The sequence below is a fragment of the Oncorhynchus keta genome, chromosome 12 (assembly GCF_023373465.1).
Source record: "Oncorhynchus keta strain PuntledgeMale-10-30-2019 chromosome 12, Oket_V2, whole genome shotgun sequence".
In the NCBI taxonomy this organism is placed as follows: domain Eukaryota; kingdom Metazoa; phylum Chordata; class Actinopteri; order Salmoniformes; family Salmonidae; genus Oncorhynchus; species Oncorhynchus keta.
Window position 1 is genome coordinate 55,432,884 of NC_068432.1, and position 16,561 is coordinate 55,449,444.

At 45.6% G+C, this 16,561-nt stretch overlaps 2 protein-coding genes across 4 annotated transcripts in view; both read left to right on the forward strand.

Moving 5' to 3' along the window:
* ugcg (UDP-glucose ceramide glucosyltransferase) overlaps positions 1–7,123 on the forward strand; it is a 43,968-nt gene extending 36,845 nt beyond the window's left edge. The window contains exons 6-9 of one of the 2 annotated variants that reach the window (XM_052458713.1): positions 548–726; positions 4,019–4,105; positions 6,102–6,348; positions 6,539–7,123. In XM_052458713.1, coding sequence (XP_052314673.1) covers positions 548–726; positions 4,019–4,105; positions 6,102–6,348; positions 6,539–6,709 — 684 coding nt within the window. In that variant the 3' untranslated portion in view covers positions 6,710–7,123. The remainder of the gene's footprint in view (positions 1–547; positions 727–4,018; positions 4,106–6,101; positions 6,349–6,538) is intronic. The other variant, XM_052458714.1, reaches the window with a different exon arrangement.
* Positions 7,124–7,395: 272 nt separating this feature from the next.
* LOC127906494 (formin-2-like) lies at positions 7,396–11,223 on the forward strand. Of its 2 annotated transcripts, none has more exons than XM_052458715.1 (2): positions 7,396–10,382; positions 10,481–11,223. In XM_052458715.1, exon 1 carries the CDS (start codon positions 7,473–7,475, stop codon positions 8,829–8,831), a length of 1,359 nt encoding a protein of 452 aa, XP_052314675.1. In that variant the 5' UTR covers positions 7,396–7,472; the 3' UTR covers positions 8,832–10,382; positions 10,481–11,223. The 2 variants fall into 2 exon arrangements, with proteins under 2 accessions (XP_052314675.1, XP_052314676.1); XM_052458716.1 differs by having other exon boundaries at positions 7,396–10,333.
* Positions 11,224–16,561: the final 5,338 nt, after the last annotated feature.

Sequence of the window (16,561 nt, forward strand, 5' to 3'; positions counted from 1 at the left end):
CATCAGAGTCCCTGGGTTCGCGCCCAGGCTCAGTCGTAACCGGGAGGTCCATTGGCCTAGCGTCGTCCGGGTTTGGGAGGGCTTGGTCGGTAGGGATGTCCTTGTCTCATCGCGCACCAGAGACTCCCATGGCGGGCCGGGTGCAGTGCGCGCTAACCAAGGTTGCACGGTGTTTCCTCCGACACATTGGTGCGGCTGGCTTCCGGGTTTGGATGCGCGCTGTGTTAAGAAGCAGTGCAGCTTGGTTGGGTTGTGTATCGGAGGACGCATGACTTTCAACCTTCGTCTCTCCCGAGCCGTACGGGAGTTGTAGCGATGAGACAAGATAGTAGCTACTAAAACAATTGGACACCATGAAATTGGGGAGAAAAAGGGGTAAAAAAAAATATATATATATATATAAATAAATAAATAAATAAATAAATGGTAAGACACACAGACACACACAGTTTTTTCCCACCTAACTTTTCTGTCACGGGTACTTGGGTCTAGGGGTCGAAGGTGACTGTTACCTGTCCTACTAATCTGTTACCCGTCTTTCTAACAGGTGTACTTTGGCACGTCCCACCCACGCTCCTACATCTCAGCCAACGTGATGGGTATTAAGTGTGTGACAGGGATGTCATGTTTGATGAGGAAAGATATCTTGGACCAGGCTGGAGGGCTCATAACCTTCGCTCAGTACATCGCCGAGGACTACTTTATGGCGAAGGCCATCGCTGACAGGTACAGACATTACTTAACCTCAGGTTAGCTGTAACATGTATGTATCTGACCCTGACCCTGACCCTTAACCCTGACCCTATGGCGAAGGCCATCGCTGACAGGTACAGACATTACTTAACCTCAGGTTAGCTGTAACATGTATGTATCTGACCCTGACCCTGACCCTAACCCTGACCCTATGGCGAAGGCCATCGCTGACAGGTACAGACATTACTTAACCTCAGGTTAGCTGTAACATGTATGTATCTGACCCTGACCCTAACCCTGACCCTGACCCTTTATCATACATGTTACAGCTAACCTGAGGTTCTGACCCTGACCCTGACCCTAACCCTTTATCATACATGTTACAGCTAACCTGAGGTTCTGACCCTGACCCTAACCCTGACCCTTTATCATACATGTTACAGCTAACCTGAGGTTATCTGACCCTGACCCTAACTCTGACCCTAACCTTAACCCTGACCTTATGATGCGAACCTGACCCAAACCCTGACCCTAACCTCAACCCTTACCTGTAACATGTATGAACCTATCCTGACCCTGACCTCAACCCTGAACCCTGACCCTTTATCAACATGTTACATCTAATGTTGAACCTTATCCTGACCCTAACCCTGACCCTGACCCTGACCCTAACCCTGACCCTTTATCATACATGTTACAGCCCTGAGGTTCTGACCCTATCCCTGACCCTAACCCTTTATCATAAAGCCTGTTTATCATATAACCTGTAGGTTCTGACCCTAAATTGTGTTTGTCATCGTCTCCTAACCTAGTACCGGTTATCTGACCCTGACCCTAACCCTTTATCATACATGTTACAGCTAACCTGAGGTTATCTGACCCTGACCCTAACCCTGACCTAACCCTTTATCAGTACCAGTCCTGAGGTTATCTGACCCTAACCATTCAACCCTTTATCATACATTTTTACTATATTCTGACCCTTTATCATGTGTTATTTCACCTGAGGTTTTGATGTCTTCCCTGACCCTAACCCTGACCCTAAATAGTAAAAACAAAGAAAAACCTGAGGTTATCTGACCCTGATCCTAACCCTGACCCTTAACCCTGACCCTGTTATCATATATGTTATATCTAACCTATTATCTGACCCTGACCCTAACCCTGACCCTACCCTTTATCATACATATTATAGCTATAGATATCTGACCCTAACCCTAACCCTTTATCATACATGTCTACAGATAACCTAAGGTTCATAACAGTGGACCCTAACCCTAACTCATGCAATGCCCTGATGCATTTACTGCTCTAATCTCTGACAGTTGACCCGTGAGACAATTATTGTTTTAGGAAAGTTTAAAATGAAGTTGGCTATAAAGTTTAGCATATTTTACACATCGAAACACAAGGAAGCGTGTTTTTGTTCTCGGCTGTTTAAAGACACAAATGTCTCAACATCCCTTGTTTATTGATGGTGTTGGTCAGTCCTCAAAATGTAAAAAAAATCATAAAGTTTTTCAATTTAAAAAAAATGTATTATATAAATAATGTATTTAACCTTTGATTTGACTATTATTCTACACTGTAGGAAATAGTAAAAACAAAGAAAACCCTTGAAAGATGATGCCGGACACCTGGAACTGTGAACCAGGGTCTGTAGTCTGACTATCTCTAGCACCTATATGCTATAGATATAGATATCCTTTTGATACAATCTGATATCGAACCAGGGTATCTATATGTGATATCCTCTAGCGCCGAGGTGCAGTGCCTTTTAATATATCTATATATACATATCCTGGAATAACCAGGGTCTGTTAATATGTGACGCCTAGCGCTATATGCAGTATCCTCTTTAATATATAGATATAGATACAGCCTGGAATCTATAACCAGGGTCTGTATATAGACGCCTCTTTAATATCATACAGGTGCAGTGCCTTGATGCATTTACGCTGTGACAGTTGACAGCCTGGAATCAACCAGGGTCTGTTTTAGCGCTGAAAGTTTAAATGAAGTTGGCTATAAAGTTTAGCATATTTTACACATCTAAACACAAATGTCTCAACATCCTGGTTTATTGAACCAGGGTTGATGTCAGTCCTCAAAATGTAAAAAAAATCATCTGAAGTGCAGTGCCTTTAACCGCTATATAAATAATGGATTTAACCAGGGTCTTATTTGACGCCGTCTAGCGCTGAGGTGCAGTGCCTTACAATGACCGCTGTGACACCTGGAATCGAACCAGGGTCTGTAGTGACGCCTCTAGCGCCGAGGTGCAGTGCCTTAGACCGCTGTGATACAACCTGGAATCGAACCAGGGTCTGTAGTGTGACGCCTCTAGCGCCGAGGTGCAGTGCCTTAGACCGCTGTGATACAACCTGGAATCGAACCAGGGTCTGTAGTGTGACGCCTCTAGCGCTGAGGTGCAGTGCCTTAGACCGCTGTGATACAGCCTGGAATCGAACCAGGGTCTGTAGTGTGACGCCTCTAGCGCCGAGGTGCAGTGCCTTAGACCGCTGTGATACAACCTGGAATTGAACCAGGGTCTGTAGTGTGACGCCTCTAGCGCCGAGGTGCAGTGCCTTAGACCGCTGTGATACAACCTGGAATCGAACCAGGGTCTGTAGTGTGACGCCTCTAGCGCCGAGGTGCAGTGCCTTAGACCGCTGTGATACAACCTGGAATCGAACCAGGGTCTGTAGTGTGACGCCTCTAGCGCCGAGGTGCAGTGCCTTAGACCGCTGTGATACAGCCTGGAATCGAACCAGGGTCTGTAGTGACGCCTCTAGCGCTGAGGTGCAGTGCCTTAGACCGCTGTGATACAGCCTGGAATCGAACCAGGGTCTGTAGTGTGACGCCTCTAGCGCCGAGGTGCAGTGCCTTAGACCTGCGCCACTCGGGAGCCCTGAACCCGGTTCCCATCTTTGCCTTTTAACCCCTGACATAAAAAATAAAATCTTTTAACCCCTTTTATTGTTGATCCACTAAACAGCGATGATTTGATACGGTTGTGTTTTGGTGTTATTGAAAACTTTCATTGGATTGCCGGCCATTGGCCAGGTCTTAACTCCAGCTCTTAAAGGGGAAGTTCACTATTTTACAACTTGATGTTAGATATATTTCCTCAACCTGAAAGGAGTCTATGGGCAAGGAGGCTCTGTAATATGTGGCTTGGTTTTCTTTAAGCAGCCATCTACAAAGGTCTGCCAACTTTAGCTACCGCTAGCTAAAAATCAACGTGAGGTATTTGTGGCTGAACTTCCCTTTTTAACTAAAGGGGCTAACTGTTTCCTTTGTCCCTCCCTTTTTTATCTCACAGGGGATGGAAATTCTCCATGGCAACGCAGGTAGCCATGCAGAACTCCGGGTCCTATTCAGTTGCTCAGTTCCAGTCCCGTATGATCAGGTAAACAATCTATCAGGGCTTAGACTTTCACACTCAGCCACTGTTATAGAGCAGATTCCCGGAGGACCAAGGGACCGAGTTCTTTCTCTCCTCCCTTTTTGTACTTGATTGATCATTTAAGGTCACAGTAGACACAACTCTCCGGGAATTGAGTTTGACACCTACTATTATTTGAACATGTGGCATTTTATTTCTAAAAGCTAATTTAGCTGTTTCAGTCTCCCAATAGTCCACCGACAAGCCTGCCACGTTGGGATTCAGATTGATCAGAGTCGGTAGATCTGAAGCAATGTAATTAATTTTTTAAAAAAGAGATCAAATATATTTTTCACTTGTGTATAGTGTGATAAGACATACTGGGATATAGGCTAAAGTTACGTAGATGTGTCTATAGATTAGTCTAAGGGGTATCTCATCCATAGAAACAATGTTTTTTTACTGCCTGCTTTACTGCTATGTGGACACTCAAAATGGCCACCAGTCCACTACTTCATGCTTTACTGCTATGGGGACACTCAAAATGGCCGCCAGTCCACTACTTCCTGCTTTACTGCTATGTGGACACTCAAAATGGCCGCCAGTCCACTACTTCCTGCTTTACTGCTATGCGGACACTCAAAATGGCCGCCAGTCCACTACTTCTTGCTTTACTGCTATGCGGACACTCAAAATGGCCGCCAGTCCACTACTTCCTGCTTTACTGCTATGCGGACACTCAAAATGGCCGCCAGTCCACTACTTCCTGCTTTACTGCTATGCGGACACTCAAAATGGCCGCCAGTCCACTACTTCCTGCTTTACTGCTATGCGGACACTCAAAATGGCCGCCAGTCCACTACTTCCTGCTTTACTGCTATGCGGACACTCAAAATGGCCGCCAGTCCACTACTTCCTGCTTTACTGCTATGCGGACACTCAAAATGGCCGCCAGTCCACTACTTCCTGCTTTACTGCTATGCGGACACTCAAAATGGCCGCCAGTCCACTACTTCCTGCTTTACTGCTATGCGGACACTCAAAATGGCCGCCAGTCCACTGCTTTACTGCCATGCGGACACTCAAAATGGCCGCCAGTCCACTACTTCTTGCTTTACTGCTATGCGGACACTCAAAATGGCCGCCAGTCCACTACTTCCTGCTTTACTGCTATGCGGACACTCAAAATGGCCGCCAGTCCACTACTTCCTGCTTTACTGCCATGCGGACACTCAAAATGGCCGCCAGTCCACTACTTCCTGCTTTACTGCCATGCGGACACTCAAAATGGCCGCCAGTCCACTACTTCCTGCTTTACTGCCATGCGGACACTCAAAATGGCCGCCAGTCCACTACTTCCTGCTTTACTGCCATGCGGACACTCAAAATGGCCACCAGTCCACTACTTCCTGCTTTACTGCCATGCGGACACTCAAAATAGCCACCAGTCCTCTGCTTTACTGCTATGGGGACACTCAAAATGGCCACCAGTCCACTACTTCCTGCTTTACTGCCATGTGGACACTCAAAATGGCCGCCAGTCCACTACTTCCTGCTTTACTGCCATGTGGACACTGAAAATGGCCGCCAGTCCACTACTTCCTGCTTTACTGCCATGTGGACACTCAAAATGGCCGCCAGTCCACTACTTCCTGCTTTACTGCTATGCGGACACTCAAAATGGCCGCCAGTCCACTACTTCCTGCTTTACTGCTATGCGGACACTCAAAATGGCCGCCAGTCCACTACTTCCTGCTTTACTGCCATGTGGACACTCAAAATGGCCGCCAGTCCACTACTTCCTGCTTTACTGCCATGTGGACACTCAAAATGGCCGCCAGTCCACTACTTCCTGCTTTACTGCTATGTGGACACTCAAAATGGCCGCCAGTCCACTACTTCCTGCTTTACTGCTATGTGGACACTCAAAATGGCCGCCAGTCCACCCATTATAACGTAATTGACCTGAATGGGGACATCCGTTGATTTGTAATTCTGTGGTCTGTTCCTCCCCTCTCAGGTGGGCCAAGCTTCGTATCAACATGCTCCCCGCCACCGTCTGTGAGCCCATCTCAGAGTGTTTCGTAGCCAGCCTTATCATTGGCTGGGCCGCGCATCACGTGTTCCACTGGGATATTATGGTCTTCTTCATGTGCCACTGTCTGGCGTGGTTCATCTCTGATTACATCCAGCTCCGAGGAGTTCAGGTACACACACACTGTCTGGCGTGGTTCATCTCTGATTACATCCAGCTCCGAGGAGTTCAGGTACACACACACACACACACACACACACTGTCTGGTGTGGATCATCTCTGACTACATCCAAGTTACCAGGTTGTCTGCTATTAATGTTATGTCTGGGACGTAAAAACTGATAACCACCGCTCGTGGAAAAGTTCAGAATAAATTGTGTGGAAGAAACCAACGGAGTATGTTTTTCCTTCTCTCCCTACAGGGCGGTGCGCCGGCCTTCTCCAAACTGGACTACGCTGTGGCCTGGTTCATCAGAGAGTCCATGACCATCCAGATCTTCCTGTCGGCCCTGTGGGACCCCACCATCAGCTGGCGAACGGGGCGCTACAGGTTACGATGTGGGGGTACGGCCGAGGAGATCCTGGATGTATAGCTACCAGCTTAAGTCCACCTACAGGGACACATAACCCGAGTCCTATCACCCCCAGGGGCCAGAGACAATACCAGACACAGACTGATCAGCATCCCTATATAGTCAACTACTTTTGACCAGGGCCCACACTTGCCCATATTTTTCTGCTCTGGTTTAAGGTAGTGCACTATATAGGGAATAGGGTTCCATAGGGCTCTGGTTTAATGTAGTGCACTATATAGGGAATAGGGTGCCGTTTGGTATACGGCCAGAGAGAGATGGCAACATTGAGTGGAAGAAAATAAACTACCAGCTGTGGGTGTGATGGCTAGAAGGAAACTACCAGCTGTGGGTGTGACTGCTAGAAGGAAACTACCAGCTGTGGGTGTGATGGCTCAGAAGGAAACTACCAGCTGTGGGTGTGACGAGAAGAAGGAAACGACCAGCTCTCCTGTCGGCTCCCACCCCACCATCAGTGGGTGTGACTGCTAGAAGGAAACTACCAGCTGTGGGTGTGACCTAAGAAGGAAACTACCAGCTGTGGGTGTGACTGCTAGAAGGAAACTACCAGCTGTGGGTGTGATGGCTAGAAGGAAACTACCAGCTGTCTGGTGTGACTGCTAGAAGGAAACTACCAGCTGTGGGTGTGACGAGAAGAAGGAAACTACCAGCTGTGGGTGTGACTGCTAGAAGAAAATAAACTACCAGCTGTGGGTGTGATGGAAGAAGGAAACTACCAGCTGTGGGTGTGACTGCTAGAAGGAAACTACCAGCTGTGGGTGTGATGGCTAGAAGGAAACTACCAGCTGTGGGTGTGACTGCTAGAAGGAAACTACCAGCTGTGGGTGTGATGGCTAGAAGGAAACTACCAGCTGTGGGTGTGACGGGAAGAAGGAAACTACCAGCTGTGGGTGTGACTGCTAGAAGGAAACTACCAGCTGTGGGTGTGACGAGAAGAAGGAAACTACCAGCTGTGGGTGTGACTGCTAGAAGGAAACTACCAGCTGTGGGTGTGACTGCTAGAAGGAAACTACCCGCTGTGGGTGTGACGAGAAGAAGGAAACTACCAGCTGTGGGTGTGACGGCTAGAAGGAAACTACCAGCTGTGGGTGTGACTGCTAGAAGGAAACTACCCGCTGTGGGTGTGATGGCTAGAAGGAAACTACCAGCTGTGGGTGTGATGGCTAGAAGGAAACTACCAGCTGTGGGTGTGACTGCTAGAAGGAAACTACCAGCTGTGGGTGTGACTGCTAGAAGGAAACTACCAGCTGTGGGTGTGATGGCTAGAAGGAAACTACCAGCTGTGGGTGTGACTGCTAGAAGGAAACTACCAGCTGTGGGTGTGACTGCTAGAAGGAAACTACCAGCTGTGGGTGTGACTGCTAGAAGGAAACTACCAGCTGTGGGTGTGACTGCTAGAAGGAAACTACCAGCTGTGGGTGTGATGGCTAGAAGGAAACTACCAGCTGTGGGTGTGACTGATAGAAGGAAACTACCAGCTGTGGGTGTGACTGATAGAAGGAAACTACCAGCTGTGGGTGTGACGGGTAGAAGGAAACTACCAGCTGTGGGTGTGACTGCTAGAAGGAAACTACCAGCTGTGGGTGTGACTGCTAGAAGGAAACTACCAGCTGTGGGTGTGACTGCTAGAAGGAAACTACCAGCTGTGGGTGTGACTGCTAGAAGGAAACTACCAGCTGTGGGTGTGACTGCTAGAAGGAAACTACCAGCTGTGGGTGTGACTGCTAGAAGGAAACTACCAGCTGTGGGTGTGACTGCTAGAAGGAAACTACCAGCTGTGGGTGTGATGGCTAGAAGGAAACTACCAGCTGTGGGTGTGACTGCTAGAAGGAAACTACCAGCTGTGGGTGTGACTGCTAGGAGGAAACTACCAGCTGTGGGTGTGACGGCTAGAAGGAAACTACCAGCTGTGGGTGTGACTGCTAGAAGGAAACTACCAGCTGTGGGTGTGATTGCTAGAAGGAAACTACCAGCTGTGGGTGTGACGGCTAGAAGGAAACTACCAGCTGTGGGTGTGACGAGAAGAAGGAAACTACCAGCTGTGGGTGTGACGAGAAGAAGGAAACACCCCTTATGGGCGTGGCGGCTAGAAGGAAACACCCCTTATGGGCGTGGCGGCTAGAAGGAAACACCCCTTATGGGTGTGGTGGGTAAAAAAGGTCATATGGAATTCAGTGTTTGATGGTTTTTAACCTGTTTGTTGCTCTTTCTGTCTACCAATCCAAACTGTTGAAAACCAAGGTCCACCTGTGGTGAAGTGAGCCCTACGTCTCAAATTACACCCTATTCCTCATTTAGTCTTGATTCTATACTCTAATATTGTTTTAATGTGAAAACGTATGGTCCAAACCTAGGAATTCTCTTTGTTCCATTTGTCTGGTTTATTGGTCAGGTTTTCAAGCACCATGGTCTTTCTGCTGTGAGATTGCTGGCTATTTTCAACAGACTGGATGTGGCGCAAATGGCACCCTATTCCCTGTGTAGTGTACACCCTATTCCCTGTGTAGTGTACACCCTATTCCCTGTGTAGTGTACACCCTATTCCCTGTGTAGTGTACACCCTATTCCCTGTGTAGTGTACACCCTATTCCCTGTGTAGTGTACACCCTATTCCCTGTGTAGTGTACACCCTATTCCCTGTGTAGTGTACACCCTATTCCCTGTGTAGTGTACACCCTATTCCCTGTGTAGTGTACACCCTATTCCCTGTGTAGTGTACACTCTATTCCCTGTGTAGTGTACACTCTATTCCCTGTGTAGTGTACACCCTATTCCCTGTGTAGTGTACACCCTATTCCCTGTGTAGTGTACACCCTATTCCCTGTGTAGTGTACACCCTATTCCCTGTGTAGTGTACACCCTATTCCCTGTGTAGTGTACACCCTATTCCCTGTGTAGTGTACACCCTATTCCCTGTGTAGTGTACACCCTATTCCCTGTGTAGTGTACACTCTATTCCCTGTGTAGTGTACACTCTATTCCCTGTGTAGTGTACACTCTATTCCCTGTGTAGTGTACACCCTATTCCCTGTGTAGTGTACACCCTATTCCCTGTGTAGTGTACACCCTATTCCCTTTGTAGTGTACACCCTATTCCCTGTGTAGTGTACACCCTATTCCCTTTGTAGTGTACACCCTATTCCCTTTGTAGTGTACACCCTATTCCCTTTGTAGTGTACACCCTATTCCCTATGTAGTGTACACCCTATTCCCTATGTAGTGTACACCCTATTCCCTATGTAGTGTACACCCTATTCCCTATGTAGTGTACACCCTATTCCCTACGTAGTGTGTGGCGTTTGACTAAAGCCCACAGGGGTGTCATTTGTGATGCAACCATGGTCTTAACCAGGGATATTCAACTATGACCCTACGAGGTCCAGGTTCTGTTGTATCTGATAATTAATTGCACCCACCTGGTGTCCCTGGTCTAAATCAGGCCCTGATTAGAGGGGAATCACCCACCTGGTGTCCCTGGTCTAAATCAGTCCCTGATTAGAGGGGAATCACCCACCTGGTATCCCAGGTCTAAATCAGTCCCTGATTAGAGAGGAATCACCCACCTGGTGTCCCAGGTCTAAATCAGGCCCTGATTAGAGGGGAATCACACACCTGGTGTCCCTGGTCTAAATCAGTCCCTGATTAGAGAGGAATCACCCACCTGGTGTCCCATGTCTAAATCAGTCCCTGATTAGAGAGGAATCACCCACCTGGTATCCCAGGTCTAAATCAGTCCCTGATTAGAGAGGAATCACCCACCTGGTGTCCCAGGTCTAAATCAGGCCCTGATTAGAGGGGAATCACACACCTGGTGTCCCTGGTCTAAATCAGGCCCTGATTAGAGGGGAATCACACACCTGGTGTCCCTGGTCTAAATCAGGCCCTGATTAGAGGGGAATCACCCACCTGGTGTCCCTGGTCTAAATCAGGCCCTGATTAGAGGGGAATCGCCCACTTGGTGTCCCAGGTCTAAATCAGTCCCTGATTAGAGGGGAAACGATGATGAAGTGTGTTGGAACTGGCTTGGAGTTTGAGTTGAGTTTCGGCTGCTGGATAGGCTGATCTGATCCAGTAAAATCACTGTCTCCAGCTCCTGGAGCTTTATTGGGTGTGCAGGCTTTTGTTTCAGCCCAGCACTAACACACTTTTTAGCCCATGATTAGCTGAATTGGGTGTGTTAGTGTTAGGCTGAAACAAAAGCCTGCACCCCCTCTGACCCTACAGTATGAAGCTCCGTGTCTGCTTTCTCTCTCTGAACTATGAGAAACGCTCCTCTGACTCGACACGCCAGCTCTGTCAGCGTTCTCTATTGAAACAGAGGGCCCTAACTATCTCGCTTACTGGAGAAGGCAAAACGGCAAGAATGCACTTCGTCAAAGAAATGTTACTTTTTGTTGTTGGGAATATGATTATCCAAATTGTCCATGTGTTTCAGTTTTCTGCCCCAATTCATTTCATTAGTGTCACATTGTGTAGTGTGGAAGTTCAATAGCTGGGGGGGGGGGGTCAACCAGGTTTAGACTCTGGGGCTGGGTAGATGGGGGGTCAACCAGGTTTAGACTCTGGGGGGGTCAACCAGGTTTAGACTCTGGGGCTGGGTAGATGGGGGTCAACCAGGTTTAGACTCTGGGGCTGGGTAGATTGGGTGGGGAGTCAACCAGGTTTAGACTCTGGGGCTGGGTAGATGGGGGGGGGGGTCAACCAGGTTTAGACTCTGGGGGGGGTCAACCAGGTTTGGACTCTGGGGGGGTCAACCAGGTTTAGACTCTGGGGCTGGGTAGATGGGGGGGTCAACCAGGTTTAGACTCTGGGGCTGGGTAGATGGGGGGGGGTCAACCAGGTTTAGACTCTGGGGCTGGGTAGATTGGGTGGGGAGTCAACCAGGTTTAGACTCTGGGGCTGGGTATATTGGGGGGGGGGTCAACCAGGTTTAGACTCTGGGGCTGGGTAGATTGGGTGGGGAGTCAACCAGGTTTAGACTCTGGGGCTGGGTATATTGGGGGGGGTCAACCAGGTTTAGACTCTGGGGCTGGGTAGACTCTATGTTACCACAGTACAATTTACTCTATCACACAGGCATGGCAACCTTGATCTTGATTTAGTTACATTTTGTTGCTGGGTATTATTTTGTTGCTGGGTAACCTCATATTATTTTGTTGCTGGGTAACCTCATATTATTTTGTTGCTGGGTAACCTCATATTATTTTGTTGCTGGGTAACCTCATATTATTTTCTGGTCTATTTGTATTAGATTAGTCGTTAAAGGACAATTGCGCTGTTGCCGTGGTGAAACGAGTTGATGCCATATGCTGTCAGATGGATTCTCTTGCGCTGATCGTGTTTAGAACGTCTTCATGCTGACTACTAGCAAACGGTATGTTTTCAGCTGTTATGGGAGATGGATACTTTCAAATTCGTCACAGGACATGTTGCTTCTGGAATCTCCAATGGTCTCTTTCCACTGTAACCACAGCCCTGGTGTCTGGCCTGAGACTTGCCCTGGTGTCTGGCCTGAGACTTGCCCTGGTGTCTGGCCTGAGACTTGCCCTGGTGTCTGGCCTGAGACTTGCCCTGGTGTCTGGCCTGAGACTTGCCCTGGTGTCTGGCCTGAGACTTGCCCTGGTGTCTGGCCTGAGACTTGCCCTGGTGTCTGGCCTGAGACTTGCCCTGGTGTCTGGCCTGAGACTTGCCCTGGGCTTAAACCCTGGTGTTGCACCAAGTGCAATTGGACCTCCATCTCCTAGCCTGGTCCCAGATCTGTCCATCTCCTAGCCTGGTCCCAGATCTGTCCATCTCCTAGCCTGGTCCCAGATCTGTTTGTGCACTGTCTTGACCGTAGGCTACCGGTTTCCTACTCTGCTGATGAGACGAAGGATATGACGATGATGTGGTTCTGTTTACTTCTATCTGTCTTGTCAAATCTGTTGTAGATACAAACGTATAAATATTAATATGGCTGATATTGCATTTGTCACAAATGGTACCCTATTCCTTATATAGTGCACTACTTTTGACCAGGGCCTTATGGGGGGGGGAGGAATAGGGTGCCATTTGGGACACACACACTCTGGCGTTGTTTTTAATAACAGGAAGAGGACTGAAAATTAACAGCAATAAAGGAATACAGCTCTCTGAACGAGATGTCGCTGTATTCCACTATAACAGGATATGAGAAATATATCACATCCTGTTTTGAAACATTTCAGATTTGTTATTGGAAGACAAGACCGTATAAAAAAAAAAAAATTAATAATAATAACATTTCATCTTACAGATTCAATATTGTGTTGTTCCAGGAGTTTGAAACAATTATTCAATATAATAAAATGCATGTAAAAATGTAAAGTTGACTATTTGCTTTAAGGTTTTCAGTTAGCTGACTAGTAGATGAGTCAAATTCTTTGGAATTCTAGTCAATTCAGAAAGTAAAATCAATTGCTGTTCCGAGTTGTCCTCCATTTTTAAAAAGTGTTTTGATTGGAGATTTCAGTGGACTTCCTGAATTGACTGAAATTGACCCCCAAACCCCTCCTGATACTAGCACAGTATGTGGAGGCTTGAACTTGATTAGGGAGAGGAACACACTGCTTTAGACTGCTTCATGATGTACCCAACTATCTGTAAATGAGAGACTGCTTGCCTTGCAGTTCTAGTGGACCAAAGTATCAAGTGTCTCTGGAGGGTATGTCCAAAATCGTACCCTTTTCCCTAATATAGTACGCCTTTTAAAAAAAATTAAAAAAAATTTGACCAGAGTCATGTCCCCGGTGGGGGTTGTACTTCACAAACAGGAGATGGAGTCATGCTGGCTTGGACAAAGCTACTCTGGTCAAAAGTAGTGTACTACGTAGGGAACAAGTGGCTCACTGTAGCAGAGCAGGGTCTGTTTGGAATCCATTCTGTCTATTTCAATTGTACAGATGTTATATTATTTTTTAAACGTGTTACGATATGTATATTTATGAAGTTTGGTAGATACCATTTTTTTTTTTTTTGTTGTTGCTTTATGACGCCTAATTTATTTAAAGTTTTTGATGATGATGATGATGATGATTATTGTAGGTATTTAATCTAAGCAGCGGGAAAACAAAAAGGCTGGACAAACTTCTGTTTAAAAAAAAAAAAAAAAATTATTTTTTATTTAATATGAATTGTACTATGAAGCAGAATAATCTGGAAACTGTGCCATAGCAGGAGAAATTAAAGCTTTATCAAACCATACCGAGGTGTACAGTCTTCATTGTATACTAATTGTGTTTATACTATTATTATATACATGTAACTGACAAAATAAAGGGAGTAAATGAGGTATACGAACCATGTTGAATGCAGGTGTGGTTAACTTTAGTTCTAAACCATGTGATCACCAGTCTCTAACATGGCTTTAACTTTAGTTCTAAGCCATGTGATCACCAGTCTCTAACATGGCTTTAACTTTAGTTCTAAACCATGTGATCACCAGTCTCTAACATGGCTTTAACTTTAGTTCTAAACCATGTGATCACCAGTCTCTAACATGGCTTTAACTTTAGTTCTAAACCATGTGATCACCAGTCTCTAACATGGCTTTAACTTTAGTTCTAAACCATGTGATCACCAGTCTCTAACATGGCTTTAACTTTAGTTCTAAACCATGTGATCACCAGTCTCTAACATGGCTTTAACTTTAGTTCTAAGCCATGTGATCACCAGTCTCTAACTTTAGTTCTAAACCATGTGATCACCAGTCTCTAACATGGCTTTAACTTTAGTTCTAAGCCATGTGATCACCAGTCTCTAACATGGCTTTAACTTTAGTTCTAAACCATGTGATCACCAGTCTCTAACATGGCTTTAACTTTAGTTCTAAGCCATGTGATCACCAGTCTCTAACATGGCTTTAACTTTAGTTCTAAGCCATGTGATCACCAGTCTCTAACATGGCTTTAACTTTAGTTCTAAACCATGTGATCACCAGTCTCTAACATGGCTTTAACTTTAGTTCTAAACCATGTGATCACCAGTCTCTAACATGGCTTTAACTTTAGTTCTAAACCATGTGATCACCAGTCTCTAACATGGCTTTAACTTTAGTTCTAAACCATGTGATCACCAGTCTCTAACATGGCTTTAACTTTAGTTCTAAGCCATGTGATCACCAGTCTCTAACATGGCTTTAACTTTAGTTCTAAGCCATGTGATCACCAGTCTCTAACTTTAGTTCTAAACCATGTGATCACTAGTCTCTAACATGGCTTTAACTTTAGTTCTAAGCCGTGTGATCACCAGTCTCTAACATGGCTTTAACTTTAGTTCTAAACCATGTGATCACCAGTCTCTAACATGGCTTTAACTTTAGTTCTAAACCATGTGATCACCAGTCTCTAACATGGCTTTAACTTTAGTTCTACACCATGTGATCACCAGTCTCTAACATGGCTTTAACTTTAGTTCTAAACCATGTGATCACCAGTCTCTAACATGGCTTTAACTTTAGTTCTAAGCCATGTGATCACCAGTCTCTAACATGGCTTTAACTTTAGTTCTAAACCATGTGATCACCAGTCTCTAACATGGCTTTAACTTTAGTTCTAAACCATGTGATCACCAGTCTCTAACATGGCTTTAACTTTAGTTCTAAGCCATATAAGACTATATAAGAATGTATGAAGAGAACCGTTCAGAATATTAGGGATCAATTAAAGAAAACACATCTTTTAATCTCCTGGTAGATTTAAAAATACTCATCTTTTATATTATTTAGCGTTAGGAAAACATAAATGATAATGAATACAGGACTGGAGAGCCTTTTACGGACTAAGTGTAATGATGAATGAAAAAATACAGTGGTTTGATTCCTCCTGAAAGTTGCCATGTTTTAATTGATAAATCCACAAAATACTGGAAGGTGAGAAAAGTGTACAATCAGGGGTTGACCAGTAGTCCTATAAATCTACCCTGATCGTCACTGTAATAGGGGTTAAACAGTAGTCCTATAAATCTACCCTGATCCTCACTAATCATGGAACTGTAATAGGGGTTAAACAGTAGTCCTGATCCTCACTAATCATGGAACTGTAATAGGGGTTAAACAGTAGTCCTATGAATCTACCCTGATCCTCACTAATCATGGAACTATAATAGGGGTTAAACAGTAGTCCTATGAATCTACCCTGATCCTCACTAATCATGGAACTGTAATAGGGGTTAAACAGTAGTCCTGATCCTCACTAATCATGGAACTATAATAGGGGTTAAACAGTAGTCCTATGAATCTACCCTGATCCTCACTAATCATGGAACTGTAATAGGGGTTAAACAGTAGTCCTATAAATCTACCCTGATCCTCACTAATCATGGAGCTGTAATAGGGGTTAAACAGTAGTCCTGATCCTCACTAATCATGGAACTGTAATAGGGGTTAAACAGTAGTCCTGATCCTCACTAATCATGGAACTATAATAGGGGTTAAACAGTAGTCCTATGAATCTACCCTGATCCTCACTAATCATGGAACTGTAATAGGGGTTAAACAGTAGTCCTATAAATCTACCCTGATCCTCACTAATCATGGAACTGTAATAGGGGTCAAACAGTAGTCCTATAAATCTACCCTGATCCTCACTAATCATGGAACTGTAATAGGGGTCAAACAGTAGTCCTATGAATCTACCCTGATCCTCACTAATCATGGAACTGTAATAGGGGTTAAACAGTAGTCCTGATCCTCACTAATCATGGAACTGTAATAGGGGTTAAACAGTAGTCCTATAAATCTACCCTGATCCTCACTAATCATGGAGCTGTAATAGGGGTTAAACAGTAGTCCTGATCCTCACTAATCATGGAACTGTATTAGGGGTTAAACAGTAG

Coding starts and splice junctions, on each gene's coding strand:
- LOC127906494 (XM_052458715.1), top strand. CDS start 7,473: ATGGCTAGAAGGAAACTACCAGCTGTGGGTGTGACTGCTAGAAGGAAA.